At 37.7% G+C, this 24628-nt stretch overlaps 2 protein-coding genes across 2 annotated transcripts in view; one reads left to right on the forward strand and one right to left on the reverse strand.

Annotated features, from left to right (window-relative positions):
* Positions 1-894: 894 nt before the first annotated feature.
* vopp1b (VOPP1 WW domain binding protein b) lies at positions 895-12936 on the reverse strand. Its single transcript, XM_059326860.1, has 5 exons — positions 12636-12936; positions 7222-7280; positions 5114-5191; positions 3530-3663; positions 895-2178 (listed from the first exon to the last, which is right to left on the reverse strand). The coding sequence occupies exons 1-5, from the start codon at positions 12684-12686 to the stop codon at positions 1970-1972; spliced, it is 531 nt and encodes a 176-aa protein (XP_059182843.1). The 5' UTR covers positions 12687-12936; the 3' UTR covers positions 895-1969.
* A 4439-nt stretch (positions 12937-17375) lies between these two features.
* Positions 17376-24628, forward strand: part of zgc:163022 (putative ferric-chelate reductase 1) — a 22281-nt gene continuing 15028 nt past the window's right edge. The window contains exons 1-7 of the mRNA XM_059327404.1: positions 17376-17671; positions 19370-19506; positions 20634-20731; positions 20864-21008; positions 22565-22759; positions 23424-23531; positions 24376-24543. Coding sequence (XP_059183387.1) covers positions 17479-17671; positions 19370-19506; positions 20634-20731; positions 20864-21008; positions 22565-22759; positions 23424-23531; positions 24376-24543 — 1044 coding nt within the window. The 5' untranslated portion in view covers positions 17376-17478. The remainder of the gene's footprint in view (positions 17672-19369; positions 19507-20633; positions 20732-20863; positions 21009-22564; positions 22760-23423; positions 23532-24375; positions 24544-24628) is intronic.

Genomic DNA, 24628 nt, shown 5'->3' on the forward strand with positions numbered 1-24628 from the left:
AGAATTAATGGCAATAAAATTGTATCTCGCTTCCTGCATGAGGCCCAATATGTCACTGACTCAGGAGGACTTTTCCTTAAAGCCCACATGACCATCGAATGACTTCACTTGAACGATCAACAAGTGTTGGAACAAAGTAATGTTTGGCTTCTTTGCTTGAAAATAACTTTGATGATCAAAATGGCTGTTGAATTATCTTGGCATAAGAAGAGTTTTCCTCTTCCTTCCTCCATGAATGCAGCATCTGTAGCACACAGTGAGTGTTGATCAAACATTGTTGCTTGTAGAACCTGATAATGTAATAAATTCCCGATAATGTAATAACCCTGATAATGTAATAAAAATCTGCACTCGAGTCCACTGAAAACGTAATAAAACCTGATAATGTAATAACTTCCCGATAATGTAATAAAGTGCATTTCCCAATAATGTAATACACTTTTTACCAATAATGTAATAAAGTATAACACCAAGCACCTTTAGATTTCAAGAAGCCGTTTGGTTCGTTTGTGAAAAACGGGTCAAAAGTGAATAAACATTCAACTTTGACCTGTTGGTGGCGCTAGAGCTCTTGAGCTAGAGTTGATACACAGTATCACCACTTGAACCCAAGTAATGGGTGGTCTGCTGTTAAATTATTACAATATTGGGGAATTATTACATTATCAGGACTTGAGAAATGAAGGCTAACCTGATAATGTAATAACCTCCCATTAATGTTATACTTTATTACATTATTGGTAAAAAAAAAAAAGTGCATTACATTATTGGGAAATGCACTTTATTACATTATCGGGAAGTTATTACATTATCAGGTTTTATTACATTTTCAATGGACTCAAGTGCAGATTTTTATTACATTATCGGGAATTTATTACATTATCAGGTTCTACATTGCTATGCTAAAAGAATTGGGTTAAAATGCAGCTACTGGGTTAGCTGCCAGAAAAGTATAGCGATGATCACATCAGTGACAGCTGCCTTCGGGCATAATGTCATAGCATGAAGAGCGGCACATGCCATTGGCAGAATCTGTATACGCCAGTGGGGTGTGGTGAAACCATGCCATCTTCCTGTCCCGTATGAACACCAACCAAGCGGAGACAGGCGAGTGTGGCTGCTTCCTCACTCATCTTCTGGTCGACATGGCTGGCACCATCACTACACTAGAGCCATCCATCCATCCATTTTCCTCTGCTTATCCGGGGCCGGGTCATGGGGGCAGCAGGCTAAGCAGGGCATTCCAGACGTCCCTCTCCCCAGCCACAACGTCCAGCTCCTCCTGGGGGACCCCGAGGCGTTCCCAGGCCAGGAGAGAGATATAATCCCTCCACCGTGTTCTGGGTCTTCCCCGGGGCCTCCTACCAGTTGGACCTGGAACTCCTCTAACGGGAGGCGCCCGGGAGGATCCTTACCAGATGCCCAAACCACCTCAACTGGCTCCTTTCGACCGGCTCTACTCCGAGCTCCCTCCAGATGTCTGAGCTCCTCCCCCTATCTCTAAGGCTGAGCCCAGCCACCCTATGGAGGAAACTCATTTCAGCCGCTTGTATCCGCGATCTTGTTCTTTCGGTCACTACCCAAAGCTCATGACCATAGGTAGGGACCATAGGCACCAAACCGCCTGTCCATCTCACGCTCCGTTCTACCCTAACTCGTGAACAAGACCCCGAGATACTTGAACTCCACACGTGGCTCAACATAAATCAGGAGTAAAAGAAGTTCTGCAGATGAAGCAGTGTGTTTGTGCTTGTGTGTGTGAGAGTGAGTGAATGAGTGTGCCTGTGCATCTAAATTCTGGTTACTGTGCGTCTTTTGCACAAGACAAGAAATTGTGTGCTTTTGAAGTTCTCTACATCCATAAACAATTGAGTTACAGAAAAAAAACAACGTGATTCAGCCTCTCAGTGCTTTTCCTTCCTTGCAATATTTTCTTTTCAAGTTCCATTTCTTTAGTTTCTTTTGGATGTTACTTCTTGTTGCTGTTTTGAAATATTTGTTCGTAGGACGGAGGTGGGTGGTTGCAGTAGGATGGAGGAGGAGGGTAGGAGCCCATCATCATCATATGGGCGGAGCCAGGCTGTGACGGGTATGCCGGGTGTGTCATGCTAACCCCTGGTTCGCCACCTGTCATTCCATTGACCCCGAAGCCCTGCATACTCCCCGGCTGCTGGGAAACTGGAAAGAAGAGGAGAAATATTTACCATCTCGTATCAAATCACTTGCTTACAGACTGCGGGGTCTATGGTTTCATACACTATTATCTTTCACTCAAGACTCATGGGTCATCATTTAGTGAAAAGACCACTACATCCTATGTTAATCATGGTGTTCCACAGGGTTCTGTGCTTGGACCAATTTTATTCACAATTTATATGGTCCCTTTAGGAAATATCATTAGAAAACATTCAATATGCTGACGACACCAAGTTATATATATAGGCTATATATCAATCAAGCCAGATGAAATTGATCAGCTAGCCAAACTTCATGCATGCCTTAAGGATGGTCCACAATTTCCTAATGTTAAGATAAAACTGAAGTAATTGTGCTGGGACCTGAACACCTGCAAAACTCATTATCTAGATTTAATGACTTCAACGATCAAAATCACCATAGACCATGTCTTGGGCACTGACTCTGGCCACTCCTGCTGCTGCAGCCTTGCTAGCCATTCACTAATAGCACCATCCACCATGGATCACGGTTGGGCTAGGACTGCCATGATTTGCGGCGGTGGTTCTACTTCTGTCCTTCTACTGTACTACTATCATGCTCACCATGGATTGTGATAGGGTCTGGCCTGTTGCTGCGCCTGCTGCAGTCTTGCTATAGACAGTCTGTCACTTTTACTGCTACTATGACTATTACTAGTGAAGTCACAACAAAGCTTCTTGATCCATTTTCTTTATTTTTTTAGCCCACTAGATGGCACTCTTTGTTCAACAAAGGGCTGAAACCACACCCAATTACAATTTATAGCCTTTTTTCTTTTAAGCCAGGACCTCCATCTAGTGGGGTCAAAAAATAAAGCAAATGTTTCTGACTGACAGCTGTGTAGATCTCAACCACTCATTTTACTTGAAGATTAAACTTGAGATTGTTCTCTTAATTTATATGACTAGATGGATTATAAACTAAATCGAATTTAACTTTGCTTTGTATTTGTAAACTGAACTGAACAGATTTTTTTTAGTTAGGAAACCATTTAAAAAAACCTGAATGTGTGGAAAAGAAAAACCCATAGTGGAAACTTAAAATATGATAATTCTAAATATATATTAAAAATATTTTGGTTTCCTCTAAGATTGTATGTTTGCATTGTTCTTTGGGTCTAAAATAGTAATTCAATGTGAATATTTTAATTACTGTGCATCCATTACGAGGTTTGATTTAAAAAAGTAAATTACCAACAAAATGTGACTGAATAATCTTAATTGTCAGGAGAGAGACCCGGCTTTCACCCTAGCCTAAATAATAAAAAATCCCTGACAAAGTTTGCAACCTTTTAATTTGTGTACTAGTGTACCTGGACTCGTGGCGGGGTGCCTGGTGAAGGAGACGTTGAAGGCTGGCTCGTCTCTCAAAGGGGACGGATACATCCTTCTACGGACAAAGAAGCCAGCACCACAGCAGAACAATACTCCCATCATCAGCAGCACCCTGAGTGGAAAAAACAAAGATGACTTTTCACCGGCTTGAGACCATCAACCTGGTCTTTAACTATCTTCTGACTTTGGTCTGTGGTTGTTAGTAGAAGCTGATACTGTTAAAACGTCATCCACATACGACCAGACTACACTCCGTTGTGGCTCCAGTTTAAATCTGTCTCATGTTTATATTACAAAATTATTTTTATTTTTTTTAGTAATATTTTTATTACATTTTCCGACACAAACAACAAACGACAACACACCAGGGCCACAATAAACACATATCCAACTACTTATAATGTAAAATAGACAATACAATGAAAATGCTATGTCCCACTACAATTGACAGAGATGTAGCAAATACATAGCTGGAAAGAAACAAGAGTAATAAAAAAATGACAATAATCTCAAATTCCATTTTGAGAGAAAATGCTATGTTTTTATGCCCTTGCTTCAGCCACACCTATCTTTGAACTTGAAGTTCATTTTATTCTTAACAACACACCTGTAAAATTACTTGACTGGATCTAGCACAGTTGTGATGCTATCGTTTTGACAAAATCAGTAGACAGACAGATAGATGCACAGAAAAGCAGAGGGACACAGCCCAAAATATAAGGGTGTTTCCACTACAGTCCAATACCCGGAATGAGGCGAGTCTCACTCGCCGAAACGCCACTAATTTGAATACGAGCCGTCCTGAGCAGTCTTTTGTCCGGACTTCTTTTGTCCCTGTAGAAGAGCAGGGCCGTTTTTCTCCCCTGAAAAAAATCCTGGTTGCTGATTGGATAGAACGCTAAGCAGGATGTGACGTAGTACTCGACGCCACAACAACAACACGCGTCATTTGTAAAAGCTGGCGAAGCAGTGTTGCCAACTTAGCAACATTGTTGCTATATTTAGCGACTTTTCAGACCCCCTAGACTATTTTTCAAGAAAGCGACTGGAGACAAATCCAGCAACTTTTTCTGGTGTTACTGGAGACTTTTGGAGACTCGTTCTTACTCTTCTTAACAAGCTGCGGGGGCCGGCGGCTCGTTAAGAAGAGTTAGAACGAGTTGAAGCGGCACAGTCCTCCTGCAGCAGTCTCTCCCAGCTGCAGAGCCAGAGGGGATGTTAACCCCTTAGCGTCCAGTCAGCAAATTGCTAACAGGCTAACAGTTAGCTCTGTAGCAGTACAGTATGTATGTGCTGCTGCTGCAGGAGGTGTTCACTTAGTGATCTCTGTTTGTTTACAACAAGCACTGGACACTCTGTGCACAGTTAGCGATGCCGGTTAACTCACGATCAAGATGTTTATGATCAGCGGAGATGATGTGCATAATTAGCCATGATGCTTTGTTCGCCAGTTAGCGACAGCGGCCACAGTTGCGTCTCCCATGTTTAATTTGAGAGGGCGTGGCCTGAGACTTTCCCGGTGGCCACTCTTCCCCCTAAAGGAAACACGGCTTATAACTCACCAGAAGTACCATAGTCGCTGAATGGACAGTGCTCTCACACAGCAGCGAGTCCCACAACAGTCTTCGTAGGAGCGACAGCTACAACACAGAAGCACAGTGAAGTGTTGGTCAATAGCACAATTAACCTTAAAATATATACATACACACACACACAGTGAAGCTCAGATAATGGGCTAAATAACAACAACACTCACATAAAAAAAGTAGCAAGCAGTGGTAGAGCACTACTTTTTGGAGTTTAGAAAAATGGTTCTCTGTTAAACCTCCACCCCAATGTAGTTGATTTAGCTTTTTTCATCTACACTAAGCAACATAAATCTTAAACATAGGGGGGGATAAATAAAGAAAAAGAAAAAAAACACGATTTGACGATCAGTTGATTATAGAGTTACAGAATTTGTCCAATCAGATTTGACTATGTAAATTCAGAGTAAGGGACGCCAATTAACTGATATATCTACATTTTATTTAACTCTAGATGATGTTCTCCATTAATTTGGCTTCTGTGGGACAGAAAGGTGTTCATAAAGGAATCAAGTTACTGTCCCCGACGACCTGCCACCCTTAGTTATTGTTGCCATGGCTGCCAAGCTTTCTGTTCTTACATCGCACATATGCAGGTTACACTAACAATAATGGCTCTTTCACCACTCAAAATGTCAAAGTAATCCAAGAGGTTTCTAAACAATGAAGCCCTGATTTCACAAATTAGTAGACCAAAGCAGGCCCCTTATTTGTATGACTGGAAGGATATTTATCAGTTAGCTTGGTAATCATTTGCCAGATAATTAGGCAAACTTTAGCCCCATGAGTTGCCTGACAATGCTTTCCACGCACCTAATCATATGATTCTTTATCTTCCATTTTCTTTTAACCCTTTGATGCACAACATGGTTCTAAAGTGACCCGATATGTATGAGTTTTTATGTTCTATATCTCTGTAATAAATTATTTTCATCATTCTGTATTCCAGGTTTTCCTCAATTAGTTTGTTTTTTCCTCATTGTATGCTTTCCTTTTTTTAATTTTTCAATAAAATCCCTTTTTGTGTCACTACTCTTCTAATGCACAACATGGGTGAAAAATTACCCATATCCATTTTTTTTAGCTAAAAAGCTTGCTAAGCTAACTACTTAGCTAACTTCTTGGCTAAGTAGCTTGTTAAGCTAACTACATAGCTAACTTCTTGGCTAACATTTCCACTTCTTCCGGTAACAACAACACGGCAGATAATAAACGCTCCGGTAGCAGCTGCCTTTCTTCTTTTTGTTAACGTCGTCATAGAAACAAGTGAAACAAACCTCCAGCTGGAGCAATAAAGGGACCTTCCACACACAACACGGTAAAGAGACATTCATATAAAACTCACATCAAACTTTCATATTAAGGTGGGGGCCACAAAATATCGTCACGAGGGCTGCAATTGGCCCGTGGGCCGCGAGTTTGAGACCCATGCTTTACATGATAGCACAAGGGCCTATCCCAAGAGTTGTGTTGCATGAATGGTTAGTTAAGGTCTAATCTTCCTTATGTTGTGTAGGGAAAACCAACATGATCAGGCAATTAAGGCCACATGAACCTTTAACCCTCTGGAGTGTCCAAAAGCTCCAAATAATCGAGACTTGTTGCCTCCATCCAGACTAGAAAACAAAGCAGCGTGGAGCCCTACTGTAAATTTACCTCTAAAGTTCTGGCTGTAAACTCCATGAGGCCAGTTTCAGTTTGATGATGATATACCAAGTAAAACTGGAGACAAGCTCAAATAGATTTAGTATCAAATGATAGAACTGGATGGAACCCTCTTATATGTTAGATTTGACACCTTTGTTCACATTTGCAACATTTAAAATTCTTTATTGAGCATGATAGTGTTTTGAAAGTAAAAAAAGATTCAAAATCACATTTTATGTTCAACTAAAGGACTAAAAAAGACACAAAATGACCGAAAAAAAAAGACACAAAATGAGAAGAGAGAATGACAAAAAAAAACCCACAGAGGACACAAAATGACCAAAAAAGACATAACTTGCGATGGGCATGCAAGGTTTTTTTCTGCATTTTCAAGATCATTGGTTTAAAGTTGTCGACAGACACGTTGTGGTACTTACATGAAGTAGATGGGGTATCCGCCTTCAAAATACCAGCAGTACTTTTTGGCTTCAACACACTGTAAAAGAGAAACAGATGAAGGTTGTTATCACATCGGAAACCTTGACGTCACCTTCGATCAAACCCTCTCCTTCAACCAGCACATCATAAACGTCACTACCCATTTAGGCCTGAAACGCATGGACAAAATGCCTGTAAAACCTCTGGGCGATTTTGAAAGAACCCCCTAAAACCTGAAGTTTTTCTGGAAATTCAACAGATGATTTTTCAGCCTCTGTAGCAGATAGAAATAATATTTAAAAAGTATTTGAGAGCTTATACCCGTGGCTTTCATGAGAAGTTGAGTTTATTTGTCCAAACCTTCAATAAAGTTTTTTTTTTTAAATCAACAAACTCAGCAAATGTTACATTTGACTGAATAAAAATCCTATGCATAATACTAATACATGCCCATTAGCAAGATGCAAACATGATATGAGCAAAGCACCGAGCACTACTGTTATACTATGGGTTTTTTCTTTTTCCTCTTCTTCTTCCCGCTACTAGTCCTACAACTTGAAGAGTTGCAGGACAAATTAGATATCAAAACGTGCGGTTTGATCGGGATCGGTGTGCTATTACTTTTCTCTACAGAATAGGAATTTTTCGTGACGTAAGTCACGAAAAACTGCCCAAAATTTTGCATTGAAATGAATGGGACGGCCGAAAAAAAAATGAGTGAAAAAGAACAATAATTGGAGATTTTCAAACGTCTACTTCTCCGGCATAATTTCACCTAGAGACCCCATTTAAACTTTAAACAGTAGACACAAGTCTTGTGTATTAATCCACGTTTCGATAGGTCATATAGTTTTTTATCAATCCCTGTTCAATGACCATGATCATTTTTGGAGAAATTCTGAGATTATAATGGGTGTGTATTGCACGGAATGTTCGTGTCACAGTGTGTGACATCATCGCCAGAGTGTAGAGGGAGAGAAAAAACTGTCAAAAAATAAATTTGAAAACTGCGCTCCAGGCCGCAAATTCCACTCTACAGAAATAATTTATACATAGAAACGTAGGAAAATTTGTAGAATTTAGAACTTAGAAAGCTGTCAGAGTTATAGTTTGGGCGTAGGACGCACAGATGCGCCACCAACCCGCACCAACAGCCTCATTGGCTCCCATATTAAAAACGCAGGAAGATTTCTAAAAAAGGGAGATGTAACAATTTTTTTAGATCGCTCTAACAAAGCTATTTTTTCACAGATGCGCCACCAACACGCACCAACAGCCTCACTGACGCACGTATTTAGTCTAGAGGTAACGATGCTGATGTTTATCAACTCAGTATACTCAATATTAAAGTAAAAAATAGAGCAAATGTACAATTTAATGTTTCATCTGCTGATAAAACATCTTCTCAATCAGTTAAAGCAACAGTCAGTCTGCATAATCCAAAACAAGTGTTATTACGGTGGTGTCCATGGGGATTATAGCTCTGTGATGACATTTTTTCGAACATTAAGTGAGTTAAGAAACAGATGATATTAGCTTGTTTTCTTCGACAGAGAGAGTCAAGAAGTCCTGGGAGCGCAGACTACAGCAATACGGTTTATATGACATGTACGTGGATAAATAAGAGGACAACAGACCAAGGACGGATTTGTAAATAAAATTGTACCAGTGCAAAACACTGCGGATTGATAATGAAATCCAACTGACGAGAGAATAGAGAGTACAATGGTGTGTGAGGGCTTTACAACCAGTTACGAATGACGAACAGACTGAACTGAAGCGTTAATGTACAAAACATCCCCATAGTCCAGAAGAGGCAAGAAAGTGGCAGTTACAAGGCGTTTACTGGCATTAAACAGGCGGCAACCTCCTGGTCTGAGCATGGAGGCAAACCAGGAAGTGCCTTAAGCTGCATTCTACCAAAAATTCCAGCAGGGGGCGCTAAGTATTGCTGCAAAAAAAAATCTGTCCATTCATTTCAATGCAAAATGAGAAAACTTCTCACTTGATTTATTACCTAAAATGTTTTACTCACCAGTAAAAATATCATCTTCAAGACAATTTGATGTTAATAGTTCAAATAATGGCCCCATTGAGAAGAAAATAGAAATCAGAAAAAGCTAATCTGTGACAAATTACTTCCTGTTGCTAAACACTTGCAGCTGTCAAGATAAGAGTGTGTTAACAGAATCCACCACAGACTCTACAAGAAGACTGTGAAAATAAGATGCCCTTAAATACAAGAACCCTTATTCTCGATTAAAATAATTCTTAAAATCATTAAGATTAGTATATATTAAAGAATAATAGCATTAGAATGTGTGAGAAGCTACCAAATTTAGCCTGTTACGGAAAAAAACTTCTCCCCCCCTAGCCAGCTATTTTTCCAAATTGGCCGGCTACTCCATTTCCTAGTGGAAAGCATGTTGACAGCAATTACAAATGTCACAGTAGGATAACAATAAAGATGATATAATACAGTATCTCCCGACTGTGGAAAATGTTATGTGAGGTGTTTGCTCTCATTTAGTGCTTTAAATGCACAAAGTTTTCTCCCGGGTTGCTACATGCTTTTTCCTATATTTTAAGCTAATCCACACAATATCCTGGTTTCACTGAAGAGGTGTCTTCCCCTGTCTAATTGCTGTCTCAGAGACAACAAACACAAGTTGATTCCCTCACATCCTCCTTTTCCTCTTGGTGTTTTGAGCATTTCCTTTTTTTTTTTTGAGGTTTTCATTGTCGACTGTGAGGGTTACAGGTCAGACAGTGTTGTATCCTGTACGGACTGTGAATTGAGGATTCTGGGCTACATAAATACAATTGAAGTGAATTGAATTTTGTTGATCAAGGTTGATAAAAACAAGTGAACACAGCAGTTACAATACATGGTCTAAAAGCTTGAGTCCCTCAAGGCTGCCAGCTCACATTCAAAATAGATGATGCTCACTAAGTCAGCTGTATAAAATAAAATAATAATGATGAGAATTAATAATGCATGAATAGACATGAGTGGCAGTAGTACTGTGCTTGGCTGAAGAGTGTGCGCCGTGACCACATTGCGCTGCTTCAAGGGCAATGTAAAAAAAAAAAAAAAAAAGATAAATCAGAGCTCAATATCATCAGCTTATTCTCCCTATGATAATGATTAATTACGTAAGGACATCCAGGACATTTGCAACTCAAAAATGTACTCATTAAGACGTCAGAGCGCATGTGCTACAGGTGAAGAAAAGAGGATCACTTGTGCACATGCAGGCAACAAACATTGCAGGTAAAACAGAGGATTAATGTTCCGTTAGACTTATTTACATTACAGCACATAGACAGTCTGGCAGCTAATGGTGCGTTCAAGGTCTACACGAATGTCAGAATTTTCAACACTGTTCCGAGCTCCAAGATCCGACTTTCAGTGTTAATATAACACACCATAAGGCGCTACGGTAAGAACGTGTTAGACCCGCCTTCGAAAAAAAGCAAACACGTAGCTTTCAAAATAAGAGCACATGGATGTGTTGGCAGAATCCACCACAGAATTTACAAGAAGACTGTCAAAAATGACGCCTTAAATAAAACAGAACCCTTACAATAATTCATAAAAATGTGCAATGATTAAGACGGAATAGTGGCATTAGAATGTGGGAGAGGCACCAAATTTAGGCTTTTAGGGCAAAAATGTTCTCAGGGGGAGCATGCCCCCAGACCCCCTACTTTGTTCAGGTCCCCCATCATTCAGTACGTTTACATGACACTTGAAAAAAACAAATTATTGCATTAATCTGACTATAACTGGACAACTAGAGTGCATGTAAACGTGTTAGTCTGACTGATGCCGGAGTTCTACAACTCTCTGATTAAGACACCCAGATAATGCGATTCGAATAGGATTTTCGCCGGCATGTATGACAAGACAACGCATATGCGCATGCACATTAGCTGGTCGCATTAGCCTGTCACATTAGCCGGTCACATTAGCCGGTCACATTAGCCGGTTGCATTAGCAGGTCGCATTAGCCGGTCGCATTAGCCGGTCGCATTTGCAGGTCGCATTAGCCGATCGCATTAGCCGATCGCATTAGCAGGTCGCATTAGCTGGTCACATTAGCCTGTCGCATTAGCAGGTCGAATTAGCCGGTCACATTAGCCTGTCGCATTAGCAGGTCGCATTAGCCGGTCGCATTAGCAGGTCGCATTAGCCAATCGCATTAGCCGGTCGCATTAGTAGGTCGCATTAGCAGGTTGCATTAGCTGTTCGCATTAGTAGGTCGCATTAGCAGGTCGCATTAGTCGGTCAGTAGCAACGGCACAAAGCGTCAAACTGAGGTCAACCGGAAAAGGGCGCCATAATAACCCGCTGAAACGACGATTATCGCCACCCAGTGTTGAGGAGGAGGACACGTTCCCGTCAGTTATTCAATTATCTCAGTTGCATGTAAACTGGGACAAGGACTGAAGTCTGATAAGACGCCAATATCGATTAAATAGCTCGATTAAACTGTGCATGTAAACGCACTGATAGTCTCAGACAATCCTGAGGGAAACACTGGTTCTAAATTCTTGACAGACTGGACAGACAAGAAATGTCCCAGCAGTATGTTCAGGGTGATAAAGGAGGAGAGATGTTTTTGGGTCCTTCATTGAGTCAGCTTCAAGTCAGTATATTAGTTTGGCTGCACTGAGAATTTCATGTACAAACTTCTTTTTATTTATGTAAATATATTGGTTGTTGTTGTTAACACTACAGTTCATTTAAAATGTTTAAATAAAAACATATTGTGGTTAAGGCATGGAGTGGAAAAATAACAGCTGACAGCTTCGTCCCCCCCAGTTCAAAAATCCCATCTACGCCCCTGCCTGTGTGTCCTACAGGCCCAGTAACCTAGTAAGCATCTAACATTAAGGTGGTATGTGCACAAGGACAAAGAATGACAGGCAACAAAAAGGACTCATCTTTCCTGTAGCTATATCATAACACCAGCATCACCTGTTTTGATGTCAATATGTCCTTTACATCACAATCAACATGGTGGTAGATACATAACGGCATGCATTCAATGCAAATGTGGAGATTTGATTGGCATTAAGAGCTTCTTGGTGCATCATTTACATGCCGAAGTCACCAGACGACGGCATGCATTTTGCAATAATCCTAATTTTTCGTCTGCGATGTGTAAATTTGACGTCATTTACAGGAGCATTAAATTGCATTACTTGTGAATTGAATTTGGCGAACAGCGCTGTCAAAACATTACCAGGCGACATTGTATCGGAGCTACATCACAGCTGACTGATGAGCCTGCAACAACAAAACCACCTCTGGTCTCTATATTAGACACAGTCACAGTTATCCTTGCAACCAGACGCGTTTGTCTATCAAAGGTGCAAAAAATAGCGCATGAGACATAAAGCTCACCTCTAGAAATAGCCACAATGTGAGCAGTAAACCGGCCAGTGGGTTCCTCATGTCTCCGCCGGTGGGAGAGTGAAAAGCCGAGCTCCGCTGGAGGAGAAGACAATGCTGAATGAGGAGGAGGAGGAGGAGGTGCTCCTTCAACACTATGTCGCTTTCATTCCGTGACTGGAAACATCCACGGGTCACATCCACAGGCTTCAGGGGGACACGGCGGAGGGAGGAAGGCGACCTGGATAATGATGGTCGACGGAGGTTGGAGGCATGCTGGGAAGTTGCTTCAGCCTGTGATGTTGGTCTAAACCACGCCCCTTCACCCCCCCCCCCCCCCCCCCCCCCGCCCTAAAACGCACGCACACGCACACGCGCACGCACGCACGCAAACATTCACACGGGTTAAGAATTCCAATGTGTCACATTTATTGTGTTTAACGGATAGATAGATAGATAGATAGATAGATAGATAGATAGATAGATAGATGGATGGATGGATGGATGGATGGATGGATGGATGGATGGGTGGATGCATGGATGGATGGAGGGGTGATTGATGGATGGATGGATGCATGCATGCATGCATGGATGGATGGATGGATGGGTGGATGGATGGATGGATGGATGGATGGAGGGGTGATTGATGGATGGATGGATGGATGGATGCATGCATGCATGGATGGATGGATGGATGGATGGATGAATGCATGCATGGATGGATGGATGGATGGATGCATGGATGGATGGATGGGTGATTGATGGATGGATGATGCATGGATGGATGGATGGATGGATGGGTGATTGATGGATGGATGGGTGATTGATGGATGGATGATGCATGGATGGATGGGTGATTGATGGATGGATGGATGGATGGATGGGTGATTGATGGATGGATGGATGGATGGATGGATGGGTGATTGATGGATGGATGGATGGATGGATGGATGCATGGATGATGGATGGATGGATGGATGGATGGATGGATGGAGCTCAGGACGGCTCTTATTCATATTAGGGGCGTTTCGGCGAGTGAGACCCGCCTCATTCTGGGTACTGGGCGGTAGTGGAAACAGCCTTATATAGGCTCTGTATTTGTTTTGTAAGTGCTTCCCCATACCTCCACACAATAGGTCAAGTGGGGGAGTATAAAAGAGCAATACAATGTATTGTGCATGTACAATGTCCTTAGTAGTTGGACTAGTTTCCCATTATAATAAGCCCTAGTGACTACTATACTACATGTGGGAGTGTCGCAATGCAACACATTGATTTTAAAAAAAAACTTTATTGAAGATTTGGACAATTAAACTCAACTTCTCATTGAAAGCCACAGCTATAAGCTCTCAAATACCTTTGGAATTTCATTTCTATCTGCTACAGAGGCTGAAAAATCTATTATTTAGTAGGAAGAGTTGACACTTCTGTTGAATTTACAGAAAAACTTCAGGTTTTAGGGGGTTATTTTAAAATCTCCCAGAGGTTTTACAGGCATTTTTTACAGGCGTTTTAGGCCTAAATGGGTTTAAAAAAAGACAAAAAATTACCAACAAAAAAAAAGACACAAAATTACTAAAATAAAAAGACACAGATTTACCAAAAAAAGACACAAAATTACCAAAAAAAGACACAAATTACAAAGAAGAAACAGAATTACCAAAAAAAGACACAAAATGATTTTAAAAAAGACACAATAGTACAAAAAAAGACACAAAATTACCAAAAAAGACACAGAATTACAGAAAAAAGACACAAAATTACCAAAAAAAGAAACAAACTACTAAAAAAAGACATAGAATTACCAAAAAAGACACAAAATTATCAAAAAAGACACAAAATTATTTTTAAAAAAGACACAGAATTACCAAAAAAAGACACAAAATTACCAAAAAAAGACACAAATTACAAAAGAAGAAACAGAATTAGCAAAAAAAGACACAAAATTATTTAAAAAAAGACACAAAATTACCAAAAAAAGACACAAAATTACCAAAAAAGACACAGAGTTACCGAAAAAAGACACAAAATTACCAAAAAAAGACACAAAATTACCAAAAAAGACACAAAATTACCAAAAAAAGAAACAAATTACTAAAATAAGACATAGAATTACCAAAAAAGACACAAAATTATCAAAAAAGATACAAAATTATTTTTAAAAAAGACACAGAATTACCAAAAACAGACACAAAATAACAAAAAACACACAAAATTACCAAAAAAGACACAGAATTACCAAAAACAGACACAAAATAACAAAAAACACACAAAATTACCAAAAAAGACACAAAATTACCAAAAACAGACACAAAATAACAAAAAACACACAAAATTACCAAAAAAGACACAAAATTATTTTAAAAAAGGGACACAGTATTACCGCAAAAAGACACAAAATTACCAAAAAAAGACACAAATTACAAAGAAGAAACAGAATTACCAAAAAAAGACACAAAATGATTTTAAAAAAGACACAAAAGTACAAAAAAAGACACAAAATTACCAAAAAAGACACAGAATTACCGAAAAAAGACACAAAATTACCAAAAAAAGAAACAAACTACTAAAAAAACGACATAGAATTACCAAAAAAGACACAAAATTATCAAAAAAGACACAAAATTATTTTTAAAAAAGACACAGAATTACCAAAAAAAGACACAAAATTACCAAAAAAAGACACAAATTACAAAAGAAGAAACAGAATTAGCAAAAAAAGACACAAAATTATTTTAAAAAAGACACAAAATTACCAAAAAAAGACACAAAATTACCAAAAAAGACACAGAGTTACCGAAAAAAGACACAAAATTACCAAAAAAAGACACAAAATTACCAAAAAAGACACAAAATTACCAAAAAAAGAAACAAATTACTAAAATAAGACATAGAATTACCAAAAAAGACACAAAATTATCAAAAAAGACACAAAATTATTTTTAAAAAAGACACAGAATTACCAAAAACAGACACAAAATAACAAAAAACACACAAAATTACCAAAAAAGACACAGAATTACCAAAAACAGACACAAAATAACAAAAAACACACAAAATTACCAAAAAAGACACAAAATTACCAAAAACAGACACAAAATAACAAAAAACACACAAAATTACCAAAAAAGACACAAAATTATTTTAAAAAAGGGACACAGTATTACCGCAAAAAGACACAAAATTACCAAAAAAAGACACAAATTACAAAGAAGAAACAGAATTACCAAAAAAAGACACAAAATGATTTTAAAAAAGACACAAAAGTACAAAAAAAGACACAAAATTACCAAAAAAGACACAGAATTACCGAAAAAAGACACAAAATTACCAAAAAAAGAAACAAACTACTAAAAAAAGACATAGAATTACCAAAAAAGACACAAAATTATCAGAAAAGACACAAAATTATTTTTAAAAAAGACACAGAATTACCAAAAAAAGACACAAAATTACCAAAAAAAGACACAAATTACAAAAGAAGAAACAGAATTAGCAAAAAAAGACACAAAATTATTTTAAAAAAGACACAAAATTACCAAAAAAAGACACAAAATTACCAAAAAAGACACAGAGTTACCGAAAAAAGACACAAAATTACCAAAAAAAGACACAAAATTACCAAAAAAGACACAAAATTACCAAAAAAAGAAACAAATTACTAAAATAAGACATAGAATTACCAAAAAAGACACAAAATTATCAAAAAAGACACAAAATTATTTTTAAAAAAGACACAGAATTACCAAAAACAGACACAAAATAACAAAAAACACACAAAATTACCAAAAAAGACACAGAATTACCAAAAACAGACACAAAATAACAAAAAACACACAAAATTACCAAAAAAGACACAGAATTACCAAAAACAGACACAAAATAACAAAAAACACACAAAATTACCAAAAAAGACACAAAATTACCAAAAACAGACACAAAATAACAAAAAACACACAAAATTACCAAAAAAGACACAAAATTATTTTAAAAAAGGGACACAGTATTACCGCAAAAAGACACAAAATTACCAAAAAAAAGACACAGAATTACCAAAAAATGACACAAAGTTATTTAAAAAAAAGACACAGAATTACCAAAAAAAAGACACAAAATTATTTTTAAAAAAGACATAAAAATTACCAAAAAAGACATAAAATCACAAAAAAAAAAAGACATAAAATTACAAAAAAAATAAATTTTAGGGGTTATTTTAAAATCGCCCAGAGGTTTTCCAGGCATTTTTTCCAGCCGTTTTAGGCCTAAATGGGTTAATAGAAACAAGCCTGGACAGGCCATCACCTAGCAACAGCAGTGACTCACACATACACAGCTCTCTCTCTCTCTCTCTCTCTCTCTCTCTCTCACTAACCCATCCCACCTGCCCTGATACTAGTTATGATAAACAGCAGGTGTGTATCTGTCTGCTTGATGCCTCCTCCTCTACATCCCTTCCTTCCTTCCCCCCCTCCCTCCCTCCCTCCCTCCCTTCCTTCCTCCCTCCCTCCCTCCCCCCCTCCCTCCCCCCCTCCCTCCTCCCTCCCTCCCTCCTCCCTCCCTTCCTCCCTTCCTCCCTCCCTCCCTTCCTTCCTCCCTCCCTCCCTTCCTTCCTTCCTCCCTCCCTCCCTTCCTTCCTCCCTCCCTCCCCCCTCCCTCCCTTCCTTCCTCCCTCCCTCCATCCCCCCTCCCTTCCTCCCTCCCTCCCTCCCTTCCTCCCCCCCTCCCTCCTCCCTCCCCCCCCTCCCTCAGTCATTGTTTTCTCTAAGCTCCCCTCAGCTGAATAGCAGCGTTCTACAGGTGAAGCTCTCAGTTTCCCTCCTGCCGTGTTCATGAATCAGGTGTTTTCTATCTTTAGATGCCAATGGCCCGTGTTGTGTTGCTCCTGGTGTGTGTTGCTCCTGTGGTTCGGTGTTACAGCTCGGGTCTGGTCGTGGACAGCTGTGAGGACATGCGTCCTCACCACTCAGGACAGAGTCCACAGACAGGAGCAGCACCTTTCAGCGTCACCGTGGACCACAGCAGCTACCGGCCGGGAGACCAGGTGAAAGGTACATTATCTCAGATTTCATATACTCATTATTCAAGCATGTTGTAGTTGGGGGGTTTTTTTTGTGTGTAATTGCAAGCATTTGAATTTATTTCAAAACTTTTCATTCAGTCTTTCCTACCGACATGCATCTTAGTCAAACGTTAATACGACTTCCAAACTCACCCAGACTAATAACGGTTGATTTTTGTGTCTTTGTAAGTCGTTTTGTGTCTTTTTTTGTCGTTTTGTGTCTTTTTTTTGGTCATTTTGTGTCTTTTTTGGTCATTTTGTGTCTATTGTTGTGTCTTTGTTAGTTATTTTGTGTCTTTTTCTGGTCATTTTGTGTCGTTTTTTGTAATTTTGTGCCTTTTTCAGTAATTTTTTGTCTCTTTTCAGTCATTTTGTGTCTTTTTTGATCATTTCGTGTCTTTTTTTGGTCATTTTGTGTCTTTTTTTGTAATGTATCTTTTTTTTAAGTTATTTTGTGTCTTTTTTTGGGGTAATTTAGTGTTTTTTCAGTCATTTTGTGTCTTTTTTGGTCATTTTGTGTCTTTTTCTGGTCGTTTTGTGTCTTTTTGGGTCATTTTTTGTCTTTTTTGGTCATTTTGTGTCTATTGTTGTATCTTTGTTAGTTATTTTGTGTCTTTTTCTGGTCATTTTGTGTCTTTTTTTGTAATTTTGTGTCTTTTTCAGTAATTTTTTGTCTTTTTTCAGTCATTTTGTGTCTTTTTTGATCATTTCGTGTCTTTTTTGGTCATTTTGTGCCTTTTTTAGTAATGTGTCTTTTTTTTTAGGTATTTTGTGTCTTTTTTATTTGGTAATTTAGTGTTTTTTTCAGTCATTTTGTGTCTTTTTTGGTCATTTTGTGTCTTTTTTAAGTCTTTTTTAGTTATTTTCAATTCAATGAAAGTAAAGTCTGATCATACAGTAAACACATCCAAAACAGAAAGAATCCAGACTGGTTTTTAACCCTCTCAAGTCCAGGAGATTTTGGTTCAAATTTGTCAACTTCCTCTGCATTAATTTCTGTCTCTGTTTATCATCTTCCAGTCTGTCCTTTCATCACATGCATGGCTCCTTTTTCTCCACACAAACTTGGCTATCAGTCAGATTTTTCATTTTATTTTAATTAACAAAGTATAAAGCTGCCAGGAACCCAAAATACAAACAAAAGACACAGGTTTCTATGGAAATGTAAACATTTTTAAAACCATTTATACACACAAAAACAGCAGAAATAATAATACATAATAAAACTACAAAACAGTCTGTTTGCATGTTAATTAAAAACAGTAATAGTTTTCATTGTGGAAAGAAAATTCACATTTTAAAAATAGTCTAGAAACATAAATGTCACACTGTGAAAGCTCCTATGATTGAACTTTAACTTTAGCTTTCTCAACTTGTCTACATATCATATATAAATAAAGTTATTAGTGTAAATAAAAGATGTGTATTCTTAATAAATAGATGGACTCCAGACAATTAAGAAAGCGATTGTGAACAAAACATTTAAGTTGCTTCCAAACTTTTGGCCTGTCGTCTTTATTCAGACAGTTTTGTATTCATCCAGGTTTAGATATCAATGATGATAATCAAGTATTTAAATAATAAAATAATGTGAAGTGTGCAATGAATGAGCATGTGATTTTCTGAGTGTTATGCTCATGAAAGTGTGCTTTAGTGGCAGTGATTCATGTTTTGTGCACCCCACCAGTCCGGCTCCAGGCTCCAGGCTCCGCTCCATTCATGGGTTTCCTATTACAGGCCAGAGAGGAGGGGGGGGGCTCCACGGTGGGCTCCTTCACTGTGGCAGCAGGGAGCGCTCAGCTCCTCACCTGCAGCCGCACACCTGTGAGTTTACTCCCATTCAGAAGGCTTTTCTGTGAACCATTTACCAGGAGAAACATCCTGTAACCCAGAGGGCTCAAATTACCTGGGGGCCGCTGGAGGCCGTAAAAAAAAGAGTAAAAAAAAGACACAAAGTGACCCAAAAACACAAAATTACTTAACAAAAGAAATTACTTTAAAAAAGACACAAAATGACCAAAAAAAGACACAAAATTACTTTAAAAAAGACACAAAATGACCAAAAAAGACACAAAATACCAAAAAAAAGTACCCAAAATGACAGGAAAAAAATAAATTACTTAAAAAAAGACACAAAATGACCCAAAAAAAAGACACAAAACTACTTTAAAAAAGACAAAAAATGACAGAAAAAAAATAAATTACTTAAAAAAAGACACAAAATAACAAAAAAAAGGACCCAAAATGACAGGAAAAAAATAAATTACTTAAAAAAGACACAAAATGACCGAAAAAGACACAAAATAACAAAAAAAAGGACCCAAAATGACAGGAACAAAATAAATTACTTAAAAAAAAGACACAAAATGACACAAAAAAAAGACACGAAACTACTTTAAAAAAGACAAAAAATTACCCCCCAAAAATACACAAAATTACTAAAAAAGACACAAAATGACAGAAAAAAAACTAAATTACTAAATGACCAAAAAAAGACACAAAATGACCAAAAAAAGACACAAAATGACCAAAAAAGACACAAAATGGCCCAAAAAATACTCAACATTATGAGAAAAAGACACAAAATTATCAAAAAAGACACAAAATTACAAAAAAAAGACACAAAATTATTTAAAAAAAAGACACAAAATTACCAAAAAATACACAACATGTTTATAATTGTTCCATGAATTGTTTTAAAAACTTTGATCATCTCCATTTCTTATTTCTGCTGCTCTCATAATAAAGCATGGATGTGTCGATTTACTGCAAATAATAAAATAAACATGTCAAATCTATTAATTGTAGGGATTTTAGGATGCCCCTTTTATAAATAAATGATACCGGGGCCACAAATATAAAAAAAAAAAAAAAAAAGAATATGTGTGGAAAATTAATTTGTGCTGTGTGTGTGTGTGTGTGTGTGTGTGTGTGTGTGTGTGTGTGTCCAGAACTCAGCTGTATCCCACAGATCAGAGTCTTTAAAGACCTCCATTCAGGTGATATGGAGATCAGGAACATCAGGAGACATGAAAACCATTCAGTTCCAGTAAGAATTCAAACTATTTTCTTCTATTCACTTTCAGTCTTTTCTATTTCCATGCACCAAAGTCAGTCATTACATTGCATAATCCTGTGTTTTGACCTCGATTTATGAAAATTGAATCGTGTGTCTCTGCAGGGCGTCCTTCGTTCAGAATTACAGGACCTTCTGGTTGGATGTTAGAAGTCCTTCCGTGACATTTGCTAATGACAGTACTGATGCATCTACAAGTCTCTCCACTGCAAAAACACCAACCACAGAACATCAACCTGCACCGCCTCTCGTAAGTAATTATTATTAGCAAAAAGGTGCAAAGCAAAGACATGAGACTGAAGATTGCAGGGTAGAAAAACAATTCACTTGGAACAGGGAACCCCAGGGCTCTCTAAGTTTAACCCAGTGGAGTCTCTAAAAGCTCCAAATCATGACTTCTTCATCACATCCAGACGTAAAAACAAAGCAGATCAAAAAAAGACATGAAATGACTAAAAAAAAAGACACAAAATGACCAAAAAAAGACACAAAATAACTAAAAAAGACACAACAACAGACACAAAATGACCAAAAAAGACACAAAATGATAAAAAAAAAAAAAGATACACAATAACTAAAAAAGACACAAATAACTCTGTTTGTACGACTGTTTCTTGCAGATTCTATTCTTTCATTCTTCAGTGACTTGTACCAGGAGAACTTGACTATGAAGGCATATTAGGGCCAAGTATGAATAAAATTAATAGTAATATTTAGAGAAAAAAGTGGCAAATTTACTAGATTAAAGTGGCAAATCTACGAGAAAAAAACTAGCAGACTTAAGAGATTTAAAGTAGCAAATCTGCGCCAAAAAAGTCGCAGATTTACAAGAAAAAAGTGGCAAATTGACTAGATTAAAGTGGCAAATCTTCAAGAAAAAAAGTCGCAGATCTAAGAGATTTAAAGGAGCAAATCTGCGCGAAAAAAGTGGCAAATTTACGAGAAAAAAGTTGCAAATTTACTAGATTAAAGTGGCAAATCTTCAAGAAAAAAAGTTGCAGATTTAAGAAATTTAAAGGAGCAAATCTGCGCGAAAAAGTCGCAGATTTACGAGGAAAAAGTCGCAAATTTACTAGACTAAAGTGGCAAATCTACGAGGAAAAAAAAGTTGCAGATTTAAGAGATTTAAAGTAGCAAATCTGCGCGAAAAAAGTCGCAGATTCATGAGAAAAAAGTGGCAAATTTACAAGATTAAAGTGGGAAATCTACAAGAAAAAAAGTCGCAGATTTAAGAGATTTAAAGGAGCAAATCTGCGCGAAAAATTTACAAAAAAAAGTGGGGAAAAAGGCAACTCTTTTCTTGCAGATTCACCCGTTAAATCTCATAAATCTGCACTTTTTTTCTTGTAGATTCACCACTTTAATCTCGTAAACTTTTTTCTCAAAATATTACCCCCCTCCCCCGGGTCCGTATGTTTTTTTCCACATTAAAGTGGCAAATATACAAGACATTTTTTTTGCAGATTTATGAGATTTAAAGTGGTGATTCTGTGAGAATTTTTTTTTTTTTTTCACTTTTTTCTCGTAAATCTGCAACTTTTTTCGCGCAGATTTGCTACTTTAAATCTCTTAAATCTGCGACTTTTTTTCTTGTAGATTTGCCACTTTAATCTAGTAAATTTGCAGCTTTTTTCTCTAAATATTACTATCATTTTATTCATACTTGGCCCTAATATGCCGTCATAGTCAAGTTCTCCTGGTACAAGTCACTGAAGAATAACTCTGTTTGTACGACTGTTTCTTGCAGATTTTTACATTCTTCGCCAGATAAAGGGTTAACATGATTACGTCTTTTTCCTGCAGAAGAGCATAACCAGTGCAGGTTGCGGTGTCACCAAGGTGTGTTTCAGTCAGCCTCCCCACTGTGACCCTTCCACCAGCGCTGGCTGTTACTTCATGTCAGCCATGCTGCCGTCTCCCTCTGCTGCAGCAGTCCACTATGAAATGACAGGTCCTTCTGATGGATACATCTCTTTTGGATTCTCAGACGATCAGATGATGGTAATCTGAAGACAAAATACTTGACTCGATGAAATATCTTCTTTTTCTTTTCTTTTTTTTTAACCCTGTGCAGATTGTTTACGAGATTAAAGTGGCAAATCTACGAGAAAAAATGCACAGATTTATGAGATTTAAAGTGGTGAAAAAAATTGCTCCCCCCCCCCCCCCCCCTTTTTGTGACCTGGACCTCCAATGTAAAAATAAAAAAATTAGAAAAAAAATCTGCAAGAAACAGTCGTATACAAACAGTTATTAAGTTAGTAAGAGTTATTCTTCAGTGAGTTGTACCAGGAGAACTTGACTATGACAGCATATTAGGGCCAAGTATGGCCAAATGTGCAGATTTATGAGATTTAAAGAGGTGAATCTGCGAGAAAAAAAATTGCCTTTTCCCCCACTTTTTTCTTGTAAATCTGCGACTTTTTGTCTTGTAGATTTGCCACTTTAATCTAGTAAATTTGCAACTTTTTTCTCTAAATATTACAATTATTTTTATTCATACTTGGCCCTAATATGCCGTCATAGTCAAGTTTATATTAAAGTTACTTAAACAACTGCCTCAAAATCAAGGACGCATTTATATTTAATACTTTTTATCAAATATATTAAGTAAAATGAAATGACTACACAATAATTTATTACAGTGTAACTCTGTCTTTCCCAGGGAAATGACGACATTTATATCTGTGGCATGGGCAGCAACCACGTGGTGCAGCTGCAGCATGCTTTCTCAACAGGACGAGCCTCCACAGCTTCTTCCTCTGGTACTGTTGTTTTACTTAAAACGTTGATTTATGTCCGGACATGGTGTAAAGCAGGGGTCTCAAACTCGCGATTGTGGCCCTCGTGACGATCTTTTGTGTATTTTTTTGGTGATTTTGTGTCTTTTTTTTTGTCATTTTGTGGGGTTTTTTGTGTGGTAATTTTGTGGTTTTTTTTCTAATAATTATGTGTCCTTTTTTAGTAATTGTGTGAATTTTTTTGGTCATTTTTTTTGGTAATTTGGTGTCTTTTTTTAGTACTTTTGTGTCTTTTTTTGGTCATTTTGTGTCTTTTTTGGTCATTTTGTGTCATTTTTAAGTAATTTAGTTTTTTCTGTCATTTTGTGTCTTTTTTATAGTAATTTTGTGTCTTTTTTTAGTACTTTTGTGTCTTTTTTTGTAATTTTGTGTCTTTTTGGTCATTTTGTGTCTTTTTTTGGTCATTTTGTGTCATTTTTAAGTAATTTAGTTTTTTCTGTCATTTTGTGTCTTTTTTTATAGTAATTTTGTGTCTTTTTTGTAATTTTGTGTCTTTTTTGGTCATTTTGTGTCTTTTTTTTGTCACTTTGTGTCTTTTTTTTTGGTAATTTTGTGTCTTTTTTTGTTAATTTTGTGTCTTTTTCTAATATTTGTGTGTCCTTTTTTAGTAATTTTGTGTATTTATCGGGTAATTTTGTGTCTTTTTTTTTGTCATTTTGTGTATTTTTTGGGTCATTTTGATACTGCCTCCAGCGGCCCCCTGGTAATTTGAGTTTGAGACCCCTGGTGTAAAGCCAGTTTGTAAAACATATTTAATGCTCTGTCACTGTCACTCTGTTCAACTTTATGCTGAAATGATTTCTACCTGTCTACCAGGGGAATATTTCTGATGTAAGAGCGTCAGTGGAGGAAGGGGTGATCAGCTGTTCCTTCACTTCTATGAACAGTATTAGTCTTCAGAAGACCACTGGCTTCAACAAAACCTACTATCTCATGTTTGCCCATGGACCCAGCAGCTATGGTAATGGAAGAAATTGTGCAATGGTGGAGGAGGAAGTTATTGATCTGTCATCAGGCATAAGAATGTTACTCATACCTGGAACAAAGGCCTCCAAATAATGCCACATTG

This window comes from Centropristis striata, chromosome 23 (genome assembly GCF_030273125.1).
Source record: "Centropristis striata isolate RG_2023a ecotype Rhode Island chromosome 23, C.striata_1.0, whole genome shotgun sequence".
Lineage (NCBI taxonomy): Eukaryota > Metazoa > Chordata > Actinopteri > Perciformes > Serranidae > Centropristis > Centropristis striata.